Source organism: Alligator sinensis, unplaced genomic scaffold (genome assembly GCF_000455745.1).
Source record: "Alligator sinensis unplaced genomic scaffold, ASM45574v1 scaffold869_1, whole genome shotgun sequence".
Taxonomy (NCBI): Eukaryota; Metazoa; Chordata; order Crocodylia; family Alligatoridae; genus Alligator; species Alligator sinensis.
Window position 1 is genome coordinate 614,906 of NW_005842159.1, and position 18,757 is coordinate 633,662.

The following is an 18,757-nucleotide window of genomic DNA, read 5'->3' on the forward strand; positions in this document are numbered from 1 at the left end:
CCTGAACTTGGGCAGTAAGAACCAGCAGCATACCTATAGGCTGGGGAACTCTATTCTCGAAAGCACAGTGACAGAAAGAAATCTGGGAGTCATTATCGATTCCAAGATGAACATGGGCCGCCAATGCGAGGACACAGTCAGTAGGACTAACTGCACCTTGTTGTGCATCCACAGATGCATCACAAGCAGGGCCAAGGAGGTGATCCTCCCCCTCTATGCGACACTGGTCAGGCCGCAGTTGGAGTATTGCGTCCAGTTCTGGGCGCCGCACTTCAGGAGGGACGTGTACAGCATTGAGAGGGTCCAAAGGAGGGCCACTCGCATGACTACAGCAGGGTAGACCCTACGAGGAGAGGCTGCAGGACTTTAACCTGTTCAGCTTTCACAAGAGAAGGCTGCGAAAGCACAGTGACAGAAAGAAATCTGGGAGTCATTATCGATTCCAAGATGAACATGGGCCGCCAATGCGAGGACACAGTCAGGAGGACTAACTGCACCTTGTTGTGCATCCACAGATGCATCACAAGCAGGGCCAAGGAGGTGATCCTCCCCCTCTATGCGACACTGGTCAGGCCGCAGTTGGAGTATTGCGTCCAGTTCTGGGCGCCGCACTTCAGGAGGGACGTGTACAGCATTGAGAGGGTCCAAAGGAGGGCCACTCGCATGACTACAGCAGGGTAGACCCTACGAGGAGAGGCTGCAGGACTTTAACCTGTTCAGCTTTCACAAGAGAAGGCTGAGAGGGGACCTGGTGGCCTTCTATAAGTTTACTAGCGGGGACCAGCGGGGAATGGGAAAGACCTTGTTCCCCCGAGCGCTTCCCGGTATAAGAAGGAATAACGGCCATAAATTGTTGGAGAGTAGGTTCAGACTAGACATTAGAAGGCACTACTTCACAGACAGGGCAGCTAGGATCTGGAACCAACTTCCAAGGGAAGTAGTGCTGGCTCCTACCTTGAGGGTCTTTAAGAGGAGGCTTGATGATTACCTAGCTGGGGTCATTTGAGCCCAGTTTTCTCTCTTGCCCAGAGCAGGGGGTCAGACTAGAAGATCTGCAAGGTCCCTTCTGACCCTACATCTATGAATCTATAAACACCACTAGATTTTTAACCGGAATATGTTGATTAATTTTTTTAGCACGGAATTCTTGGAACGTTCTTCAAAAGACTATGCAAATACTACCTGGTCTATTATAAAAACTCAGTGATCAATTATTTTCTCTTTTAATTACCATTAATAAAAGACAGTTAAACAAGATATCACATCTTAAATAGTTCAGATTTTCCTTTCCACTTCTTTCCAGATAGTTTCTCTGGACTCAGGTGAGTATAATGTCCCGTATAGAAAGAAATCAGAATCAACAACCGAACAAGAGACAATAATAATAATAGGCTGTAAATTTGTATACCCTTCTCTTAGGGATACACATCTCAAAGAATAAAAGTCTTTATGATAACCGTCAGCCTCAGAATATCAAAATTCCCCTATCTTTTTTTTTCTCTTTTTCTTTTATATCGGTAGGTTTAATATATTCATTTTCACTTTAAGTTCTTTGATTTTTTTTTTTTGTGTGCTTAATATATAACTTCAAAGAAAGATTTTACTTGTATATACCAGTCTCCTATGTTTTCCTGTGTTTCTTCAGGGTTTTTTTTCCTTCTTTTATATCTTGTTTATATTGATGAGTCCCCAAAACGGAGTCAATCTCTGCTAGTAGAAACTGTTCTTAATCTGTCATCCAATAGCCGTTTGACTCCCCGTCGCTCCAGCTGTCACGATTCTTTGCTGCTTCCCCGCTCTCTGCCATGTCACTCTCCTATCATTCATCCAGGTCTCTCCTCATCCCCGCCCCTTTCTCTAGCTGTCCTAGCTTTACAGAGTAGTAACTCTGGAGGCGTGGCTCCCGGCAAGATGTCTTTTCTTTCACTGGCTCCTGCTTGCTTTTGGTTAGTATCGGGATCATCTTCTCTTCTTCACAAGGCCTTAAAGGAGATCCTGAGTTTTTTGGAAAAATGGGTCATCCTGGAAAACAGGGATCGGTTGTACTTCTGGGGCAAAAAGGAGAAAAAGGAAAAATGGCAGACTGTGAAGAAAGTGAAACAACAACTTTCTCTCTTGGTCTTCAAAAAAGAATGTCCCACAGCCAGGGTCACTAGTGAGATTTGAAAATATTTTCATTTAATGAAAATTAAGTACATGCTGTTGAATCAGGTGTATTTGTAGCCAACACTGGAGGTATCTACTTCTTTAGTTACCACATCAGTGTTTCCAGCAAATCATTCAGAGCAGCACTTTTTTACAATGGTAAAAGAATTTAGCACACGTCAAATGGACAGTTTGTCAAACCAGTTGCATATAACATGTCAGATTTCTGGATCGATTGTCATTCATCTTAATGAAGATGATAATCTGGCTTCAGATTTTGACTGCATCTCAAAATGGCCTCGTAGCTGATTTTATAAAACCGCTGATTCTATATTTGCAGGTTTTTGGTATTCCCTAACTAGAAAAATTGAAAAGTATATAAAATACTATGTTTGGGGCTTCTGTGGGAGATGAACATGAAAGCTAAAAAGATCTATCACTTTACAGAATCATGCACAGATGTTGTGATTCTCAACTGGAGAATTCCTACAATGGCAGCTCAGACTGCAAAGGCAAGCTGCTCATTTTAAAGCAATATGAAATATTTCTGTATCTTACTCTGTTTTAGTTAACTTCTAGTTGAGTTTCTGGAATTTATGATCTAGATTTTTTTTTAGTGTATTTCATAAGAGATTAATATTAATAATATTAATTTATGTAGTACCAAATGTGTCCTCCGTCTTCTATGGACAAATAATGGCACAGGTGCCTACCTCAAGATATGAACAATCATGGAATCTGGGATCAGGCTTTTAAAAGAAAACATAACAGGGATCCAAAACTGGGAAAGAAGTTGGAATTTGAACTGGTTCAAATAGTCCAATTAAGCTTGTTATATCAAAACAGCTACTTTTTCTATGAATACACAAGCAGGATATTTTTATTTTGATCTGATATATTTTCCTTTTTCTGGATGAGAAAAGAAGAATCAAAAAACAATTGAGGTTTCAAAAGTTTAAATTTCACAGAATTGTGTTTCTGTTGGAAAAATGACACATTTTTGTAGAATTAAAAAAAAACAACCCTCTGAAAAATAATAAACACTTTTTTTTTACCCAGCTCAAGTTTGTGTGTATGTATGTTCTATCTTATTCTTTTGGATATTATTGTTTCTTGATCTGATTACTTGTTCCTTTTTTTGTCTAATTTATGGGGGTGGAAAAAAGCTTTGCCTGTTTTCAAGCATTTTCAGTTTTTCAGCTCTTCTTTATTTTTTCCTGGTGTTCTGGATTTTAAAATTGATTATTGTCTGTCTTTGTATATGTGATCAGGGCCGGGGTGAGGGTGATTAATGACATACCTTGATGTGATGGAAGAATGAAAAGTTAATTCCCCAATGAGAGCTGTTATCAGAAGACACCCAGTCAAGCCAGTAAAAGTGAATTCATTTTAATTGGTGAGCTCCCAGTGCAGTGCAGTACAGTGTTCAGCTGGCTGCATCCAGCGCCCATGCTTATACTTACCTGCGCACCGGCAGTTAATGTTTTTGTTATATTTATATCCCTGTCTTTTCTCTTCTAGGTGGAGTTGGGCCCTTCCTCCCCAGCATGATCTCTCTTCCCATGGACCACCCAGGTAAGTGCCTTCTGTCTCTCACCTCTCCGCTTTGGGATTTGCTGTGGTTATACCTTTACCCAGCAGGCTCCACTTCCCTGTGGTTTCTCTTTGGCTCTTGGGAGAGCTTTGGAGCTTCTTGCCTCCTTGTCCAGATGCTTCTTCTCTTGCTGTGCCCCAGGGGCCACTGAGTAGCCCCCACTGCTGTCTTTTCATTGCTGCTGGCCTCTGTTTCCTCTAAACCCTACCTGGTGTGTGAATTTCCCCAGCTGTGTCTAGTAAGGGCTTATCCTTGCCTTGTCCCTTCTGTAATTTTGCTGCCAACATCAAGTGGAAATGCTATATGGCCACAGTCCACGGTGGCCTAAAACCTTGTTGGGATGAGCTGTGAGGCGAATGAGAGCATTTTACAATTACCTGACCTGAGATGCCCATTTTTATGCACTGCACCTTGATGTTGCTTGATGTTTATTGGGAGGTGGATATAGGCTGAGCAGTAACTCTCCTCGCTCACCGAGGCAACATACTTTTTCATGGGGCTCCTCCTCCCCTTACACCCCACCCTTATCATGTCCTGTCTTCAATAAAGTCAATAAATTGTTGGTTGTCTTTGCTATGTCAAATGGCACTTAATTTAAATCAGTCCAAATCAAGTCCAATTAAGGATAACTACAAAATCAACTTTCTGTTCAGGAACTTCATAATCAATTTAAATCCGTTCATTCTGGGTCTCCACAAAAATTAAACTCAAACCAATTTGTCCTCTGCTCAGGCTAGTTGACTTCAATCAAAAGTTCTTTCCAGAAAATAAAGGTCATAAGTCCACAACTGAACTAAGCCTAAATTGCTTCCTTCCTCAATGTGTCCATCAAACCGTTCATGGCCATCTAATTCATACAGTCTTGTGAATTTCCAGTCTCTCAGCTTCAAGTCCCAGCTCTGGGCCCAGACCCTTGGTCAAGCCCAATGTCTCTCTCAGGACAGACTTTACTTAAACAGCTTTCTGCTAGGGCAGGCCAGCTACATTCCTTCTCTCATTTTTTCCTTTAGCACAACATAGTCCAGCAAGAAAGGAGGAGAGGGGAAAAAAAAATCTAAACCAAGAGAAAAGAAACCCACCCCCTCCCCCCTGCCAAAGTGGTCTCAAAAGGGCAGGGCCCTTTTAAGACTCATGGCCACTTCTCCTTTTTGCAGTCTTTTTGCTGCCTCCAGCCTCTGTCATGCCCGCTCCGCTCTGTCGGTCCACTTCCCAGCAGGCTATGCCAGGTTAGGGTTTCCCCAGCCACTTTTGGCCAGGAACTTTGGTCCATTCTCCTGTCTTTTGCAGGAGATTGACAGATCTGGCCACTTTCAGTTCTGGCTTCTCTTGTCTGCCACTGCTACTTTCGTTTTTGCCATTCTCGAGGGCCTGAAATGTCAACACTAACACTCCTTCTGCCAATCTGGAAGGAGCATGTGCTCCTAAATGTTTGGGGCTGGTCCTTCTCACCAGGGCAGCTTCCCCCTGCACTGAAGGTAAGTATTTTGTGCTCCTGTCCCTCTGGGCTCTCCTTAGACTCCCCTTTCCTCCCTTCACAGTTAGCCATTTCTGGTAATGTCTCTCTTCTATTTTACAGCTGTGCAGACTATTTTTAGCTCTAGCTAAAAACCTTAACTCGGGTGCAGAAATGACTGACTGTGAAGGCATTGTCAAGATGCTCCAGAAGGCTAGATTTTGTTTTATGAATCTGAATAAGAGATGTATATTTAACTTTAATGACTACAGGACTAATGACACTATCTTTTAACTATTTGGACCCTATGTTTTGCCTAGTTTGTTGAAATTTTTTGAAACTTTATAAATTAGTGCACATTCCAATAATTTTATTAATTTTGTTTTGATCTTGAAATGGATAATATAGTGCTGCCCTCTTAGCATATTAGTGAAGCATTTAGCTCCCATTTAACTGGAGAAAAATGTGTGTTGTGTTATACGACGTGCCACATCATCTGGAACCTCATTTTCAAAAGCATAGATTCACTCATGGTAATAAATAGAACTGAAAGTACTTCCAGAAGAACTTTTTGTGCCGCCTTTATTGATCTCATTCTTAAATATGCATTCAAACAGAACATATGAATACAGTTCAGTGTATTATATGTTATTACTTGTAGATTCTTATGACTAAGTAAAATGATTAAAATAAAGTTAAACACTTATTTTCATGCTTAACCTGCAGGGTCCTAATTGTTACTTCACCTAGAATCCAGTCTGTTTTTTGTATTATAATCAAGTCATTTAGCAAATATACCAACATCGGTCCTTGGACCGATACTCTTTAATGTCTTCATCAGCGACTTGGACGAGGGAGTGAAATGTACTCTGTCCAAGTTTGCAGATGACACAAAGCTATGGGGAGAAGTGGACATGCCGGAGGGCAGGGAACAGCTGCAAGCAGACCTGGACAGGTTAGACAAGTGGGCAGAAAACAACAGAATGCAGTTCAACAAGGAGAAATGCAAAGTGCTGCACCTAGGGAGGAAAAATGTCCAGCACACCTACAGCCTAGGGAATGACCTGCTGGGTGGCATGGAAGTGGAAAGGGATCTTGGAGTCCTAGTGGACTCTAAGATGAACATGAGTCGGCAGTGTGACGAAGCCATCAGAAAAGCCAATGGCACTTTATCGTGCATCAGCAGATGCATGACGAATAGGTCCAAGGAGGTGATACTTCCCCTCTATCGGGCGCTGGTCAGACCGCAGTTGGAGTACTGCGTGCAATTCTGGGCACCACAATTCAAGAGGGATGCAGATAACCTGGAGAGGGTCCAGAGAAGGGCCACTCGTATGGTTAAGGGCCTGCAGACCAAGCCCTACGAGGAGAGACTAGAGAAACTGGACCTTTTCAGCCTCCGCAAGAGAAGGTTGAGAGGCGACCTTGTGGCTGCCTATAAGTTCATCATGGGGGCACAGAAGGGAATTGGTGAGTATTTATTCACCAAGGCGCCCCCGGGGGTTACAAGAAATAATGGCCACAAGCTAGCAGAGAGCAGATTTAGATTGGACATTAGGAAGAACTTCTTCACAGTTCGAGTGGCCAAGGTCTGGAACGGGCTCCCAAGGGAGGTGGTGCTCTCCCCCCCTACCCTGGGGGTCTTCAAGAGGAGGTTAGACGAGTATCTAGCTGGGCTCACCTAGACCCAGCCCTCTTTCCTGCTTATGCAGGGGGTCGGACTCGATGATCTATTGAGGTAGGTCCCTTCCGACCCTAACATCTATGAATCTATGAGATTGAAGCTGTCTTTCTTGCAAGGATAAGCTATCAGTAAGGCCTTAAGTTAGGACCCAGAAAGAGTAGCTTTGCTGAATACACATAGGTTGCATTGCAAACTGTAGTAATCTTGATTTAGAAAAAAGAAAAGTTGCAACATTATAATGCTTGTTTTGCCTCTGAAAGGTACTTATTTAAAACCAACCCAAGGGTTTTGTTATGAATAGTTTACTTGCCCTGGTGGGTAGTTCTTGACATGATGAGATATTTGGTGTAGGTTCTATCCTGCTGTCTTTTACTCAGATGACTAAGATAGTGGTTGCTGATGGGATTCCTTGTAAGAGTAAGCAATGCAAAATCACACCTATATTAATTCACTGAATAGAATTGAATAGGAAGACAGTGACTTTTTTTTTTCTTGTTAAATTTAACCAGATGGCAATCCAGGACACACTAGACCAAGCCTAAGATAAGATCTTTTGTAAATGTTATGCTGTACTATGCATTCTTTTCATAATGCATCTACAAAAGGCACGTAAAGTGTTTGCTGTTATATTATTAAACACATTGCAGTTCTGAGCTATTATACAATGGAAGCAATTATAACTCTTTCCTCCTCTTGAACACGAACACTGTAAGGTTATTTGAACTAAGCAGTCTGAGAGAGAGAAAGGAAGAGATAGAGAAATAAACTGACTATCTAAAATATGTGGGTAACTGCTAATGCTCAAGGCATAATTAAACCTTTTGATCCAAATACACATTATTATAATGTAGTTGATTAATGTCCACAATTTCATTTCAAACTGTAAGTGCAAATTACATTTTTAGTAACAGTATTGTGTTTTTAAATCTCATATATTTAATTTGTCTTTCACTTGTAGAATAGGAGTCTTTTAGCACAAGTCATTTTTCTTTTTATTCCAGTAATTTTATCTCTGTGGTTAATGAGAGGTAGCACTGTAGAACAATCTAACTGTATTGGTTTCACCATTATTACCGTTTTTTCAATACAGAAGAATAGAATAGAGTTTAATTAGAAAAGTTAAAGTATACAATGCATAATAATATGTGTTTCTAGTGCTGTCTACAAAGATGTTGACACTTCCCATTTTAAAACTCTTGATTTTAGTTGCACGTAAGTTTAGGTGATGTTTGTGGGGAAAAATGTTTAATCAAAATCATCAGCCATTTCTGAGAATGAGGCCGCATCAACATGGTAGTGAAAGAGTGATGTTTTAACTGTGATGGACCAGAAGTTACTTGAGACAAGGATTTCTTAGTGTAATATCTTTTTTTGGACAAGCTATGTAAATGGGATAAAGTTAGACAAGTAGACATAAAGTTAGACAGGTAGAGAGAAGTGACAAAGAATGTCTTGCTTTTGAAAGTTTGTCTAACTTTACTTCAACTACATGGTTGATCCAATAAAAGATATCGCCCTGAAGAAATCCTTACACCTCATTACATCAAAACACATTGTTCTACCATTTTAAAATGTTATGTTAACCTTTAACTTGAGAAACTTGAAATATGAGACCCTTAAATGTTGGTATGGGTAGGGCTGAAGCAAGTGGGATGCCTTTTGCTTTCCTCATGAACATTTCCCCTTATTTGACCCATTTTTAAGGCTTAAAAAATTACAATTTGCACATGCTCAGTAGAGATGACCTTGAACTTAATGGTTAATATTTCTAAAGAGTCCATCCACAATGAGCATTCTCCAGTGACTTGCACCCCTTGCAGTTACTGTCTCAGCTCAGGTGGCAAACGTATTTGTGGTGTATCTGAATGTTCTGATCCAGCGGATGAACCATGTGGGTGTTACAGTTTGCTTTTTTATATGTCTAGGAAATTACATACCTGAATGCATTCCGAAACATTATCAGTGTTCAAAGTCTGAACTGAATGTCGGGAGATACCAGTTTCAAGGTTTCCAGTACAACCTTAATTTGGTCCTTTTGTGTTTGTCTGATAACCTTGAGTATGTGACCAATTACTACTTTTTCTCAGGATCCCTGCCTTATTCAGGGGGTCAGCTTAGGAAATAGAAATGACATATAGATTGATGGAGGCTGTTATATGTAAGATCCCTGTAGAAGAGAAGGGATCCCTGTAGAATAGAAGGAACAGTATAAGTGGTGAGACAGTTGAATGAATTCTTCTCTTCCAGCCTTAGACCAAGGCTTTCTATGTGTTGCTGGGCAAGTTACTTAGAATAGACTTCAAAGATGGTTTCTAAATTGTGTGTTCTCCATTTTCTAAATGCCTGACTTGGGATGTTGGGGTCTGATTTGCAGAAATGCTGACCATTCACAATTGCAAATGAAATCAATAGGAGTTGTTCTTGAATCTAGGTAGCTTCCTTCTAGCCCTTTGATCCTTTGAAAGTACCTTTCAGGGGCAAAATAATGCTAGCTATTCCAGTGGTTTTCAACCTTTTTTTCACTTGCAAGCCCCTAACATTTTTAGAATGGATGTGTGGACTAGGGGCGTGTAAAACAGGTCGTGTTTGATTTGGATTCAGCCTTAATCGGGGACAGTGATTCGATTCGTTGATTTGGATCACTGTCCCTGATTCAATATGGCCAAATCTGAATCTGAAGATTTGATGCTGATTTGGAGAATCAGCTATTCTGCCATAGACACAGCTTTAAATGTTTTTTCCTCATACCTCGAGGTACCAGGCGTGGCTCACGAATGCTGCAATGCTGGGGTAGATGGAGTATCTCACAGTACTTCCAGTCCACATCTGGGTCCACTGGGTAGCATGTGGGGGTGGGAAGGGGGCACTCCCTGGCCCCCTGGTTCAGTGATTGGCCACGGGGGGGGGGACCCTGGGTGCCCCCCCCAGACCCAGGAGGCACCAGTTGTCGAGCCAAGGAGGCACAGGGGGTCCCACCAGCACACTCCCAGGTGGACCCAGAAGTGCTTTTGGTCTGCTTCTGGGTCTACTGCTGAGCCCACTGGGGACCCCCCCCCCCCCCCCCCCCCCCCCCGCTCCTGTGGGATGCTCCATATGCCCCAGTATCTTGGCATTCATGAGCTGCCTGATACCTTGAGGTATGTAGAAAAAACATTTAAAGCTGTGTCTATATCTGAATCACCAAATCTTTCCGAATCAATTTGGAGGGTTCCGATTCGATTCGGAGAGATTAAAGTTTCTTCTGATTTGATTCAGATTCAGAGATATGGCTACTGAATCGGGCTGAATCTCCACCGAATCGAATCAGGGACTGAAGCTTCACACAGACCTATTATGGACTCGTTTGGAAATTTCAAATGGAAGTGTGGACCCCTTTGAAGTGCAAGTGTGGGTATTCAAGTAAATACCTCCTTATATTCCATACACACAATGGGGATATATTCAGGTTGCTAAAGCAACCTTATTTCTGACATGTCCTAACTTTGAGGGCTGACTTCAAAATCATAATAATATTCTTTTAATCTATTTTTAACTATGTAGTTAAAGAGAGATGAAATATTTTCCAGGTAACTAATGTACATCATCCTATTGGGAATGACACCTTTTTCCTAAATTACTGTGTGTTCTCAATCCTTGCTGGTTTCAACTAGTATTGAGCAATTCATAAGAGGTGTTTGTGACTTTGTAGAATCTATCTTGTCATTCCTGTTTTTGTTCATCACTCTCAGATGTACAACAGGAGTATAAGAAATTTAATATAAAAACATAGAATGTAAAAATAGAAAATATTAATGATTATAGGCCAAATTTGTCTCTGTAACAGTGGTGCAGATTATTTGACTACAAAAACACTTTGTGGAGTTTTTTTGGATTTACATCACTATAGGAGAGTAAAACACGGCTCCAGACGTTGGCCTAATCCAGTGCTAAGTGATGCACCTTGTATAGATGAAGAAACATGTGTTCATAATTTCTTTTTAAAATATGTAAAGTTATGTCTGATAGGTGCAAAATTGATAATATATTCAGAAATGAATCAGCCTTGTAGAACTGAAGATCTATTTTCAGAGGTATTGACAAAAAATAGCTTTTAGGGTTGCTGCAAGTTGTCATACAGTGATTGAGCTGACAGCGTGCATATGTTAGTGGGCTAGAACATGTCCTTGATTTTTGCAGGCAAACCTGTCACTGATTTCAATGAAGTATTTTGAAAAACTGGTGAATCAAGGTGGCTTGATGCTTTTAATAATATGTTTTCCATACTGAAGTTTTTTATTGCTTGAAGTCACATACTGAATATTGTGTAGAGAAAGTGAAGTGTTTAAATTGCAAATAAATTTAGGAAGATTACAATACCCACAGCTTATATCAAAGGAGAATTGATTGTTAACTGTAAGAATGTTTGAAGAAAACCCAATCTTCCCTGTCCAATTGCTAAACTGAAATATGAATATACTGTAATACAGTAAGATTTGATTAATTAAATGAGATGCTTTTCTGATTTTATTTGCACCAGGATAAGGAGATGAAAGGCAGCCTCCTGGTACTCATTCCTGTACTTTGAACTGGGTTGTAAAAGCTGAGAATGAATTGTAGCTCATCTAAATCTCTCTGGGGTAAGAATTCCAATGAATTGAAGGAGTCTTCATTTGTAAAGGGAAAGGTGGAATGAATTAACCTGTTAAATTCCCTGAACAAGTGTACAAGGTACCATTGACCCAGATCAAAATCTAGGTACAGTACTGATATTCTGCCACCACTGTTCACCATTGAATTGTTCCTAATTCCAAGGCAGTATATCAGTAAGCCTGATTTCAGATCACCTCCTATTGCACAATTCAGTTGGCACCCTACTGTACCCTACCCAGATGGATTGGACACTTGTCTATGTGCACTGTAGGTCTGGAGTAGCTGTAGATCATCCTCTCCTCATCCATTAGTCCCTGTGGATCTTATCTGGTAATATTGCCTTTTTCTATGTGGCCCCACTGAGATTCTCCAGGACACACTCTGGCTTGGTACACTGGGCAGTTCTGTTTGACACAGCTAGAGAGAGGAAAAACAGAAGGCATTATCTGATGAGACCCTCGTGTAATAGGCACAGGAATCCACAAAAGCATTCACTTGCAAGAGGGACTCTTTCAGTTTTTAATAAGGAAACGGAAAACCTAACCAGAGAATCCTGTTGGTCAATACAGCTGAATAAAGGTGACAGAATTAGGCCTGTGATTGTTAAAGAGCATGGCTGTATACTTCTTTTTGCTAGGAGTAGTACTGAAGGGTGCCAACTGGTGGAAGAGTTAACAGAACATTTGATGTTCTGATTAGCTTTGTCTCCTTGGCATTACTTTATACTCAAAAACATTCCTGATAAGTAGCAGAATTTGGATTTGGGAATGATGCTGGGTAAGAGTGCTTAAATAAAATATGTAATCATCATATTTATTACCATATGAACATCAGTTGCGTCTGCCTAGAAAACTGAGTCACATGAAGGAGAAACATCATGACACGAATAGTAATATTTAAGATCTTGGGTGTCTTCGGTCCACCTGTGCACCAAACTCCCTCAGCACACCGCCCAGAGCATGGTAGTCCATGGACTCCAAGATGAACATGAGTTGGCAGTGTGACGAAGCCATCAGAAAAGCTAATGGCACATTATCGTGCATCAGCAGATGCATGATGAACAGATCCAAGGAGGTGATACTTCCCCTCTATTGGGAGCTGGTCAGACCACAGCTGGAATACTGCGTGCAATTTTGGGTGCCACACGTCAAGAGGGATGTGGATAACCTGGAGAGGGTCCAGAGAAGGGCCACTCGTATGGTTAAGGGCTTGCAGGCCAAGCCCTATGAGGAGAAACTGGGGCACCTGGACCTCTCCAGCCTCCGCAAGAGAAGGTTGAGAGGCGACCTTGTGGCTGCCTATAAGTTCATCACGGGGGCACAGAAGGGAATTGGTGAGGTTTTATTCACCAAGGTGCCCCTGGGGCTTACAAGAAATAATGGCCACAAGCTAGCAGAGAGCAGATTTAGACTAGACATTAGGAAGAACTTCTTCACAGTCAGAGTGGCCAAGGTCTGGAATGGGCTCCCAAGGGAGGTGGTGCTCTCCCCTACCCTGGGGGTCTTCAAGAGGAGGTTAGATAGGCATCTAGCTGGGGTCATCTGAACCCAGCACTCTTTCCTGCCTATGCAGGGGGTCGGACTCGATGATCTATTGAGGTCCCTTCCGACCCTAGCATCTATGAATCTATGTGCATCTCCTATCAGCCTCACATTTTCAGAGGAAAAGCTTTGCCAAAAAATTCAAATTTTTTGCTGCTTTAGTCTTGCTTTAACACTGTCACTTCCTGATCCAGCTGCAGTGAGCTATCTGTTACTTCAAACAAGCCTTATTTCTTCTTCAAAGGCACAGTACTGTACAGTATCACTCTGACACACGATCACTTATTTCCCTTTTAAAATGAAAAATCATAATGCATGAACTATGCAATATCCAAAATGTATACCAAAACCCATAATGTCTTTCAGTAAAGGAAAAACACATTTGCATTTTTTGACCAAAGTGAAATACAGCATTTGATGAAATGCAATAAAAAAAATTCTATGAAATTAAAAATAAAAAAGCTTAGGAGATTGAAAGGGAATAAATAAAAGTAATATTTTGAGTATACTCATTCAGTCCAGTTCCACTGTTTCAGGGATTGGACTGTATTGATCACGAAAGTATCCAAATGGATAGTAGTTTCCACTGCACACAAACTTTTACTGTGTAGCAACCAGTGATCCCTTAGATCCCTCCTGTTGTTAAGATTTGCAATAACTAAATAAGTACCTGGTTCTAGTTAGCATGCAGTGTTTTTAAAAATGTTTCTATTTATAAAGGAAACTAATTCCCAAGTGTTACCTTATAGTGACAAGCTCTTTTTTTTTTTTTTTACCTCAGACATGGCTTGGATATTTCTGGCTTGGATTGATAGGGCATGGAATCTAACCTGCCATCATCCCGACAGGTGATCGTGCCAAGGGAAGATGCACGTACCTGTCTTAGCAAGAAACTGTCTGGATTTCCATTGACTTTAATGGACCAAGAACTTCAGCCCATGACTTGAATGAGAAGCAACATGCATCTCTTATATTGTTTCTAATGCAAAGTGTGCCTTCCTCGTGGCCCTTTCCTTCTGACCCTCAAGTGCGGTATATAGCACACTGTCAATTGCTGTTCAGATATAGAAGCAGAAAGAATTTCTTGAGCATCTTCTATCACCCAGAATGGTTGCACTGGAATGAGAATCTTTTATGCTTTTCAGCTTGATAGCAGGCACCTGGCAAAAAGCCAGCAAAAAACAGGTGAAGAGTCCTAGCTTGTGGACTGCATTTGCATTTCCTCAGATTTCAGTGTCATTCTGGTTATTTTCAAGAGAATTCACCAATCCCATTTCCTCTCTGCACAGCAAATCCACTCATTGGCTACAATAAAAGTAATTAAAGAAATAAAATAGATTACTGCTTGCATGAGAATAAGATTAACTTTTCCAATGTGCCATCCAGGGCGAATATTCCTGATAAAGAGAACTTTCATAAGGTAGGAGATAACAAACATTGCTTGCTTTATCTTTGGGCTGGGCTTTTGCAATGAAATTATGGAGTTTACAAGGTACTATCAATATAATTTGCCTCAAGAAAAAACTAATGCATTTAGTGAATATGTAATTATGAGGAAACTCTTTTACGTTTCTCCCTTCAGAATAAAAACTCAAAATGTTATTCAAACAACAGAAAACTCAATCATCTACCCATTATTTAAGATCTCTTGGTTGCAGATGAACTTTGTTGTAGACTAGATTATTTAGATACTGTTATTTAGGGAGGAAAACAAAGCACAGCTGCACTATAACAGCAGAGTTGTGGGACAGATGCTAACATTTAGTGGACATTTATACCCAATTAAGTGTAGATCCACTAAACTAGATATCATCACAGTGAAGCATAATTGCTCTCATTCTGCATCTATTATGAAATGTGTATATATATATTTCAAGTGAGCAAATTAGAGTAAATTGTTTTATAGAGATTGGCAAGAAATCTGATATAATGAAAAAAATACCCTTTGATTTTATTATGGTGTGTTTATAAAGCTTAAAGTCTTTATTTTAGTAACACCTTGGCTCACTATAATGAAGAGTCTGACTGTCTAATTATTAGCCCCTATTTTCAAGGATATATAGTCTAGCTTTTAAAAATAACCATTAGTTTGTAACACAATAAGTTCTGAGTGTTTTGGCAATTTATTATATTAAGAAACAGTTTTATTATATACATACTGTTTTGTTAGAATATCAGGCTATTTAAATTTCTAGTACATTTATTTTTAGAAATAGTTACAGAAGTTGACAAAACTTGTTGATTTAAAAAAAAAGTGATTTAATTTTTTTACTTTAAAGGTAGAAGGCAAGGATGTACTTTAAAGAGGGTGGTACCTTAACGAGTAACTCATATGTACAAAGGGCATAAGCTTTCATAGGTGATAGACTACAGCATCGTGCTGTGAATAGACTTGCAGAGAGCAGGAGTACTAAAGTAGTGCTATTCTTTCTGTATTCTTTGTTTTTAAATTACTTTAATCCTTTCTACTAAGTACCCCCACTCTTTGCAAATATATTCATAGCATTAAGCTGTCTCCTAGGGAAATTTATGCCTTTCTGAATGAGCTAGTGTTTAAGGGCTCCTATAGATGTGCAGCAAGGCTGCTCCCAGGTGCTGTAAAAAGCAGCACATTGGAGCAGACTTGATTTAATCAAGTTTTGCTGGAGCATGGAAATTTAATGCGCTCTAGCAGCATCCAGCATCATGTGTATCAGTCTTCCTGCACTGAAAAGTGGCGGTGGAGTGCTTTAGAATAAAGCTTGTTCAGTGAGCTTTAGTTCAAAATGCCCCACTGACATGGGCAACTGGTGCCTCTTGAGTCTGTGGGGGCACCCGCAGAAGCCGCCACTGCTGCCAGCAGGGATGGCCCTGTTGGAGGAGGGGGTGGCATGTGCCCCCCCTTCCCCTCCCCCCCGTGCCCTTGCTATCAGTCGCTTATGCCCACTGACATTTTTCAGTGTGGGAATGCTGATACATGTGATGCTCAGGTGCTTTTAATTAGCGCAGCTCACTAATTAAAGTGGCCTCCCATAGCATGTTTATGAATGCCCTAAGTTGCCACTCTGCCCTACCTACTGCCTGACTTCACACTGGCAGACTCCTAAAGGAAGTTAAGTTAATAAATAAAAGTCAAAATAAAATACTCTACTGCTGATGTTCCTTTGGAACAAAGGAATTCCTGATTAGATCAGACCCAATGTTCATCTAGTCCAGGATCCTGTCTCTGACAGTAGACAAAACCAGATGTTCCAGAGGAAGGGACAACAAGCAGTGCAGTAGGAAGATATAAAAAAACTAGCTGCAGAAGATGTTAGATTATGTAGCATGTTCATAACTATAGCATGGAGGTTTCTATTCCTTCCAAAACTCTAGGGATGAAATCCTGACCATATCGGAGTTAATGGAAGTTTAGTCCATTAGTTTAGTACTTTGAGGTACTAGGATTTCACCTCAAGTATTTTTAATTCTTTTTATTATAAGTCTAAATTTACTTTTTATAAGTGCATTAAGTGGTCAGGGATCTAACTTGAGACGTTAGGGAATTAAAATAAAAATAGATGACAGTTTATTCACATTACAGTAGCATTTATGATAATAAATGCATGACTAAGAGGAAAATTATCAAGTTATAATGCATTTTTTTAGTTTCTGTGGGTGAAGCTAGACCCTACAACTATTAGTTAACTTGTTTTACATTCACATAAATGGACCAAATATACAGATACCACAGTACTGTCCTGTTTACTAGCCCAGAGGAACAACCTGACGGTGTAAATGCTACTGTTCTTCTGTTCTGTTTGTTGGCTTTTAGCATTTTAAAGTTATGGGTTTTCCATAGCTTCCTGCCAAGTGTTTAAACTGATGTTCTGCTCTAATGAGCCCCACAGACCATTACCTTGCTAATTGCTTGAGTTACAGTGCTCGTACAATGCCATATATTGTGCTTAGGCATTTGGAGTATAAAATAACAAGACTATCCTGAAAAAGGAAGTGGCTGCCTCGCCTTTCACATCTTACATTAACTTGTTTCTACTATCTAAGAAACAGTCCCCCTCTGTTCTGTTCTTGGCTTGTGCTGAACATTGTGCTTTTGATGTACATACATTATTATCACTTTTTGGCTCATGGCTGCTCACCACATGGTGGCAAGGTGAGCACCAAGAGCATTGCTCTCTGGTTTAAGGTTAATTCTGCTGGGATGAAAAAAAGCACATTTTGAAATGGAAGATTGGGACCAGGATTTTCTCAGTATATCTTGTACATCTGATTTGCACTTAAGTTAATTGTAGGCTCAGGACCTAGACACAAGTCATGTAGAGAATTCCCTTTGAGGCAGTTAGAATTTAAAACACTGCTCCAAAATGAAGTTCTTGAGGGCTTTTTATTGTGTTGCTTATTTTCTCTTTTCATGCAGATTCCAAAACCATATTTGGGCTATTATAATGTTTTAAAAGAATATTAGTCCTTTATTTCATATTTTAAGTCAGATAGCCCCAGTTAACTCTGTCTGCAGAAGATACCTTCCTTATTATACTCTGTAAAAATAGAGGGCCCAATTCTGTCATCCTTGGTCAAATTGAATAGTGTCTTACTGTGCAAGTAACCCCTGTGATTTAAAATACTTAATACAGTACAAGGCTATCACACTGGCCCCTAATTTGTATTGGTTGGATTGTGACTGTGACTTTGCGATCAGTTATTCTTCCCTCCTAGATCTCTGGTGATATGCACAGGAATAAAAAGTGCCACCTATCTGTTCAGTCCTTACCAGATCAAATGCAAAGGACAGACAGAATGGGGAATGGGAGGAGGTTTGGGTCTGCTGTTCACCTACCAACCATCCAACCAAAATGGATAAACAACAAATCACTTCAGGTTGGAACAAGAATAAGCTAAGGAAGGAACTAAGTCTAATTCACATACTTTCCTTGCACATTATAGCTACACATGGTTCACTCCTCAGACTGAGATCCAACATCTCTATTTTGCCATTAGCACTACACTGGGCAGGTCTACACATGTGCTCCATGGCACAGTTGGTACTGCATAGTCATTTAGTACTTTCTTTAGCAAGTACTAAATGACTGTGCATTACCCACCGGGTTGAAACACTGGAATGGGTTACCTAGAGAGGTTATGGAATCTCCATCTTTGGAGGGTTGTAAGGCTTGGCTTGGCAAAGCCCCTGCTAGAATTATCTGTTTGGGGGTGGTCCTGCTTTGAGCAGGTAGTTGGACTAGATGACCTTCTGGGGCACATCCAGATGAGTGCGTGCATGCCTGTGGCATCTCAAACCAGTTTGAGACACCACAAGAGGTATGCTGAGAATGAAAATATGATCGGGGATCTGCAGTGGAAATGTATCTATTTGTTCAACAGTTCAGGGAGGCAAAGCAGGACTTTTAGGGTGCCTGTACATGAGTGTGGAGGGTGCTCTGACATGCTGTAATTACAGACTCAATTAATTGAGTCTTCTGGGGTGTAGTAATTACCGCACTCTAGCAGCCTCCCACTGTCATGCATCAGTGTCCCTGCCTACGTGTGGGGACACTCAAACTAAAGCTCTCTAACAAACTTTAATTCAAGTACCCCCACCACCATTTTGAAGTGCAGGGATGTTGATACATGAGATGCTGTGGTGCTTTAATTAGAGCAGCTCTCAGAGTCACTCTAATTAAAGCACCACCACCGCACCCCTGGAGGACGTGTAAATGTGCCCTTAATTTCTT

The 18,757-nt window shown here is 40.6% G+C and overlaps 1 protein-coding gene across 1 annotated transcript in view; it reads left to right on the forward strand.

The window, feature by feature from the left end:
* The window catches only part of OTOL1 (otolin 1), a 70,861-nt gene that overhangs the window by 38,498 nt on the left and 13,606 nt on the right, over positions 1 to 18,757 (forward strand). The window contains exons 5-6 of the mRNA XM_014520837.2: positions 3,417 to 3,541; positions 3,667 to 3,720. Coding sequence (XP_014376323.2) covers positions 3,693 to 3,720 — 28 coding nt within the window. The 5' untranslated portion in view covers positions 3,417 to 3,541; positions 3,667 to 3,692. The remainder of the gene's footprint in view (positions 1 to 3,416; positions 3,542 to 3,666; positions 3,721 to 18,757) is intronic.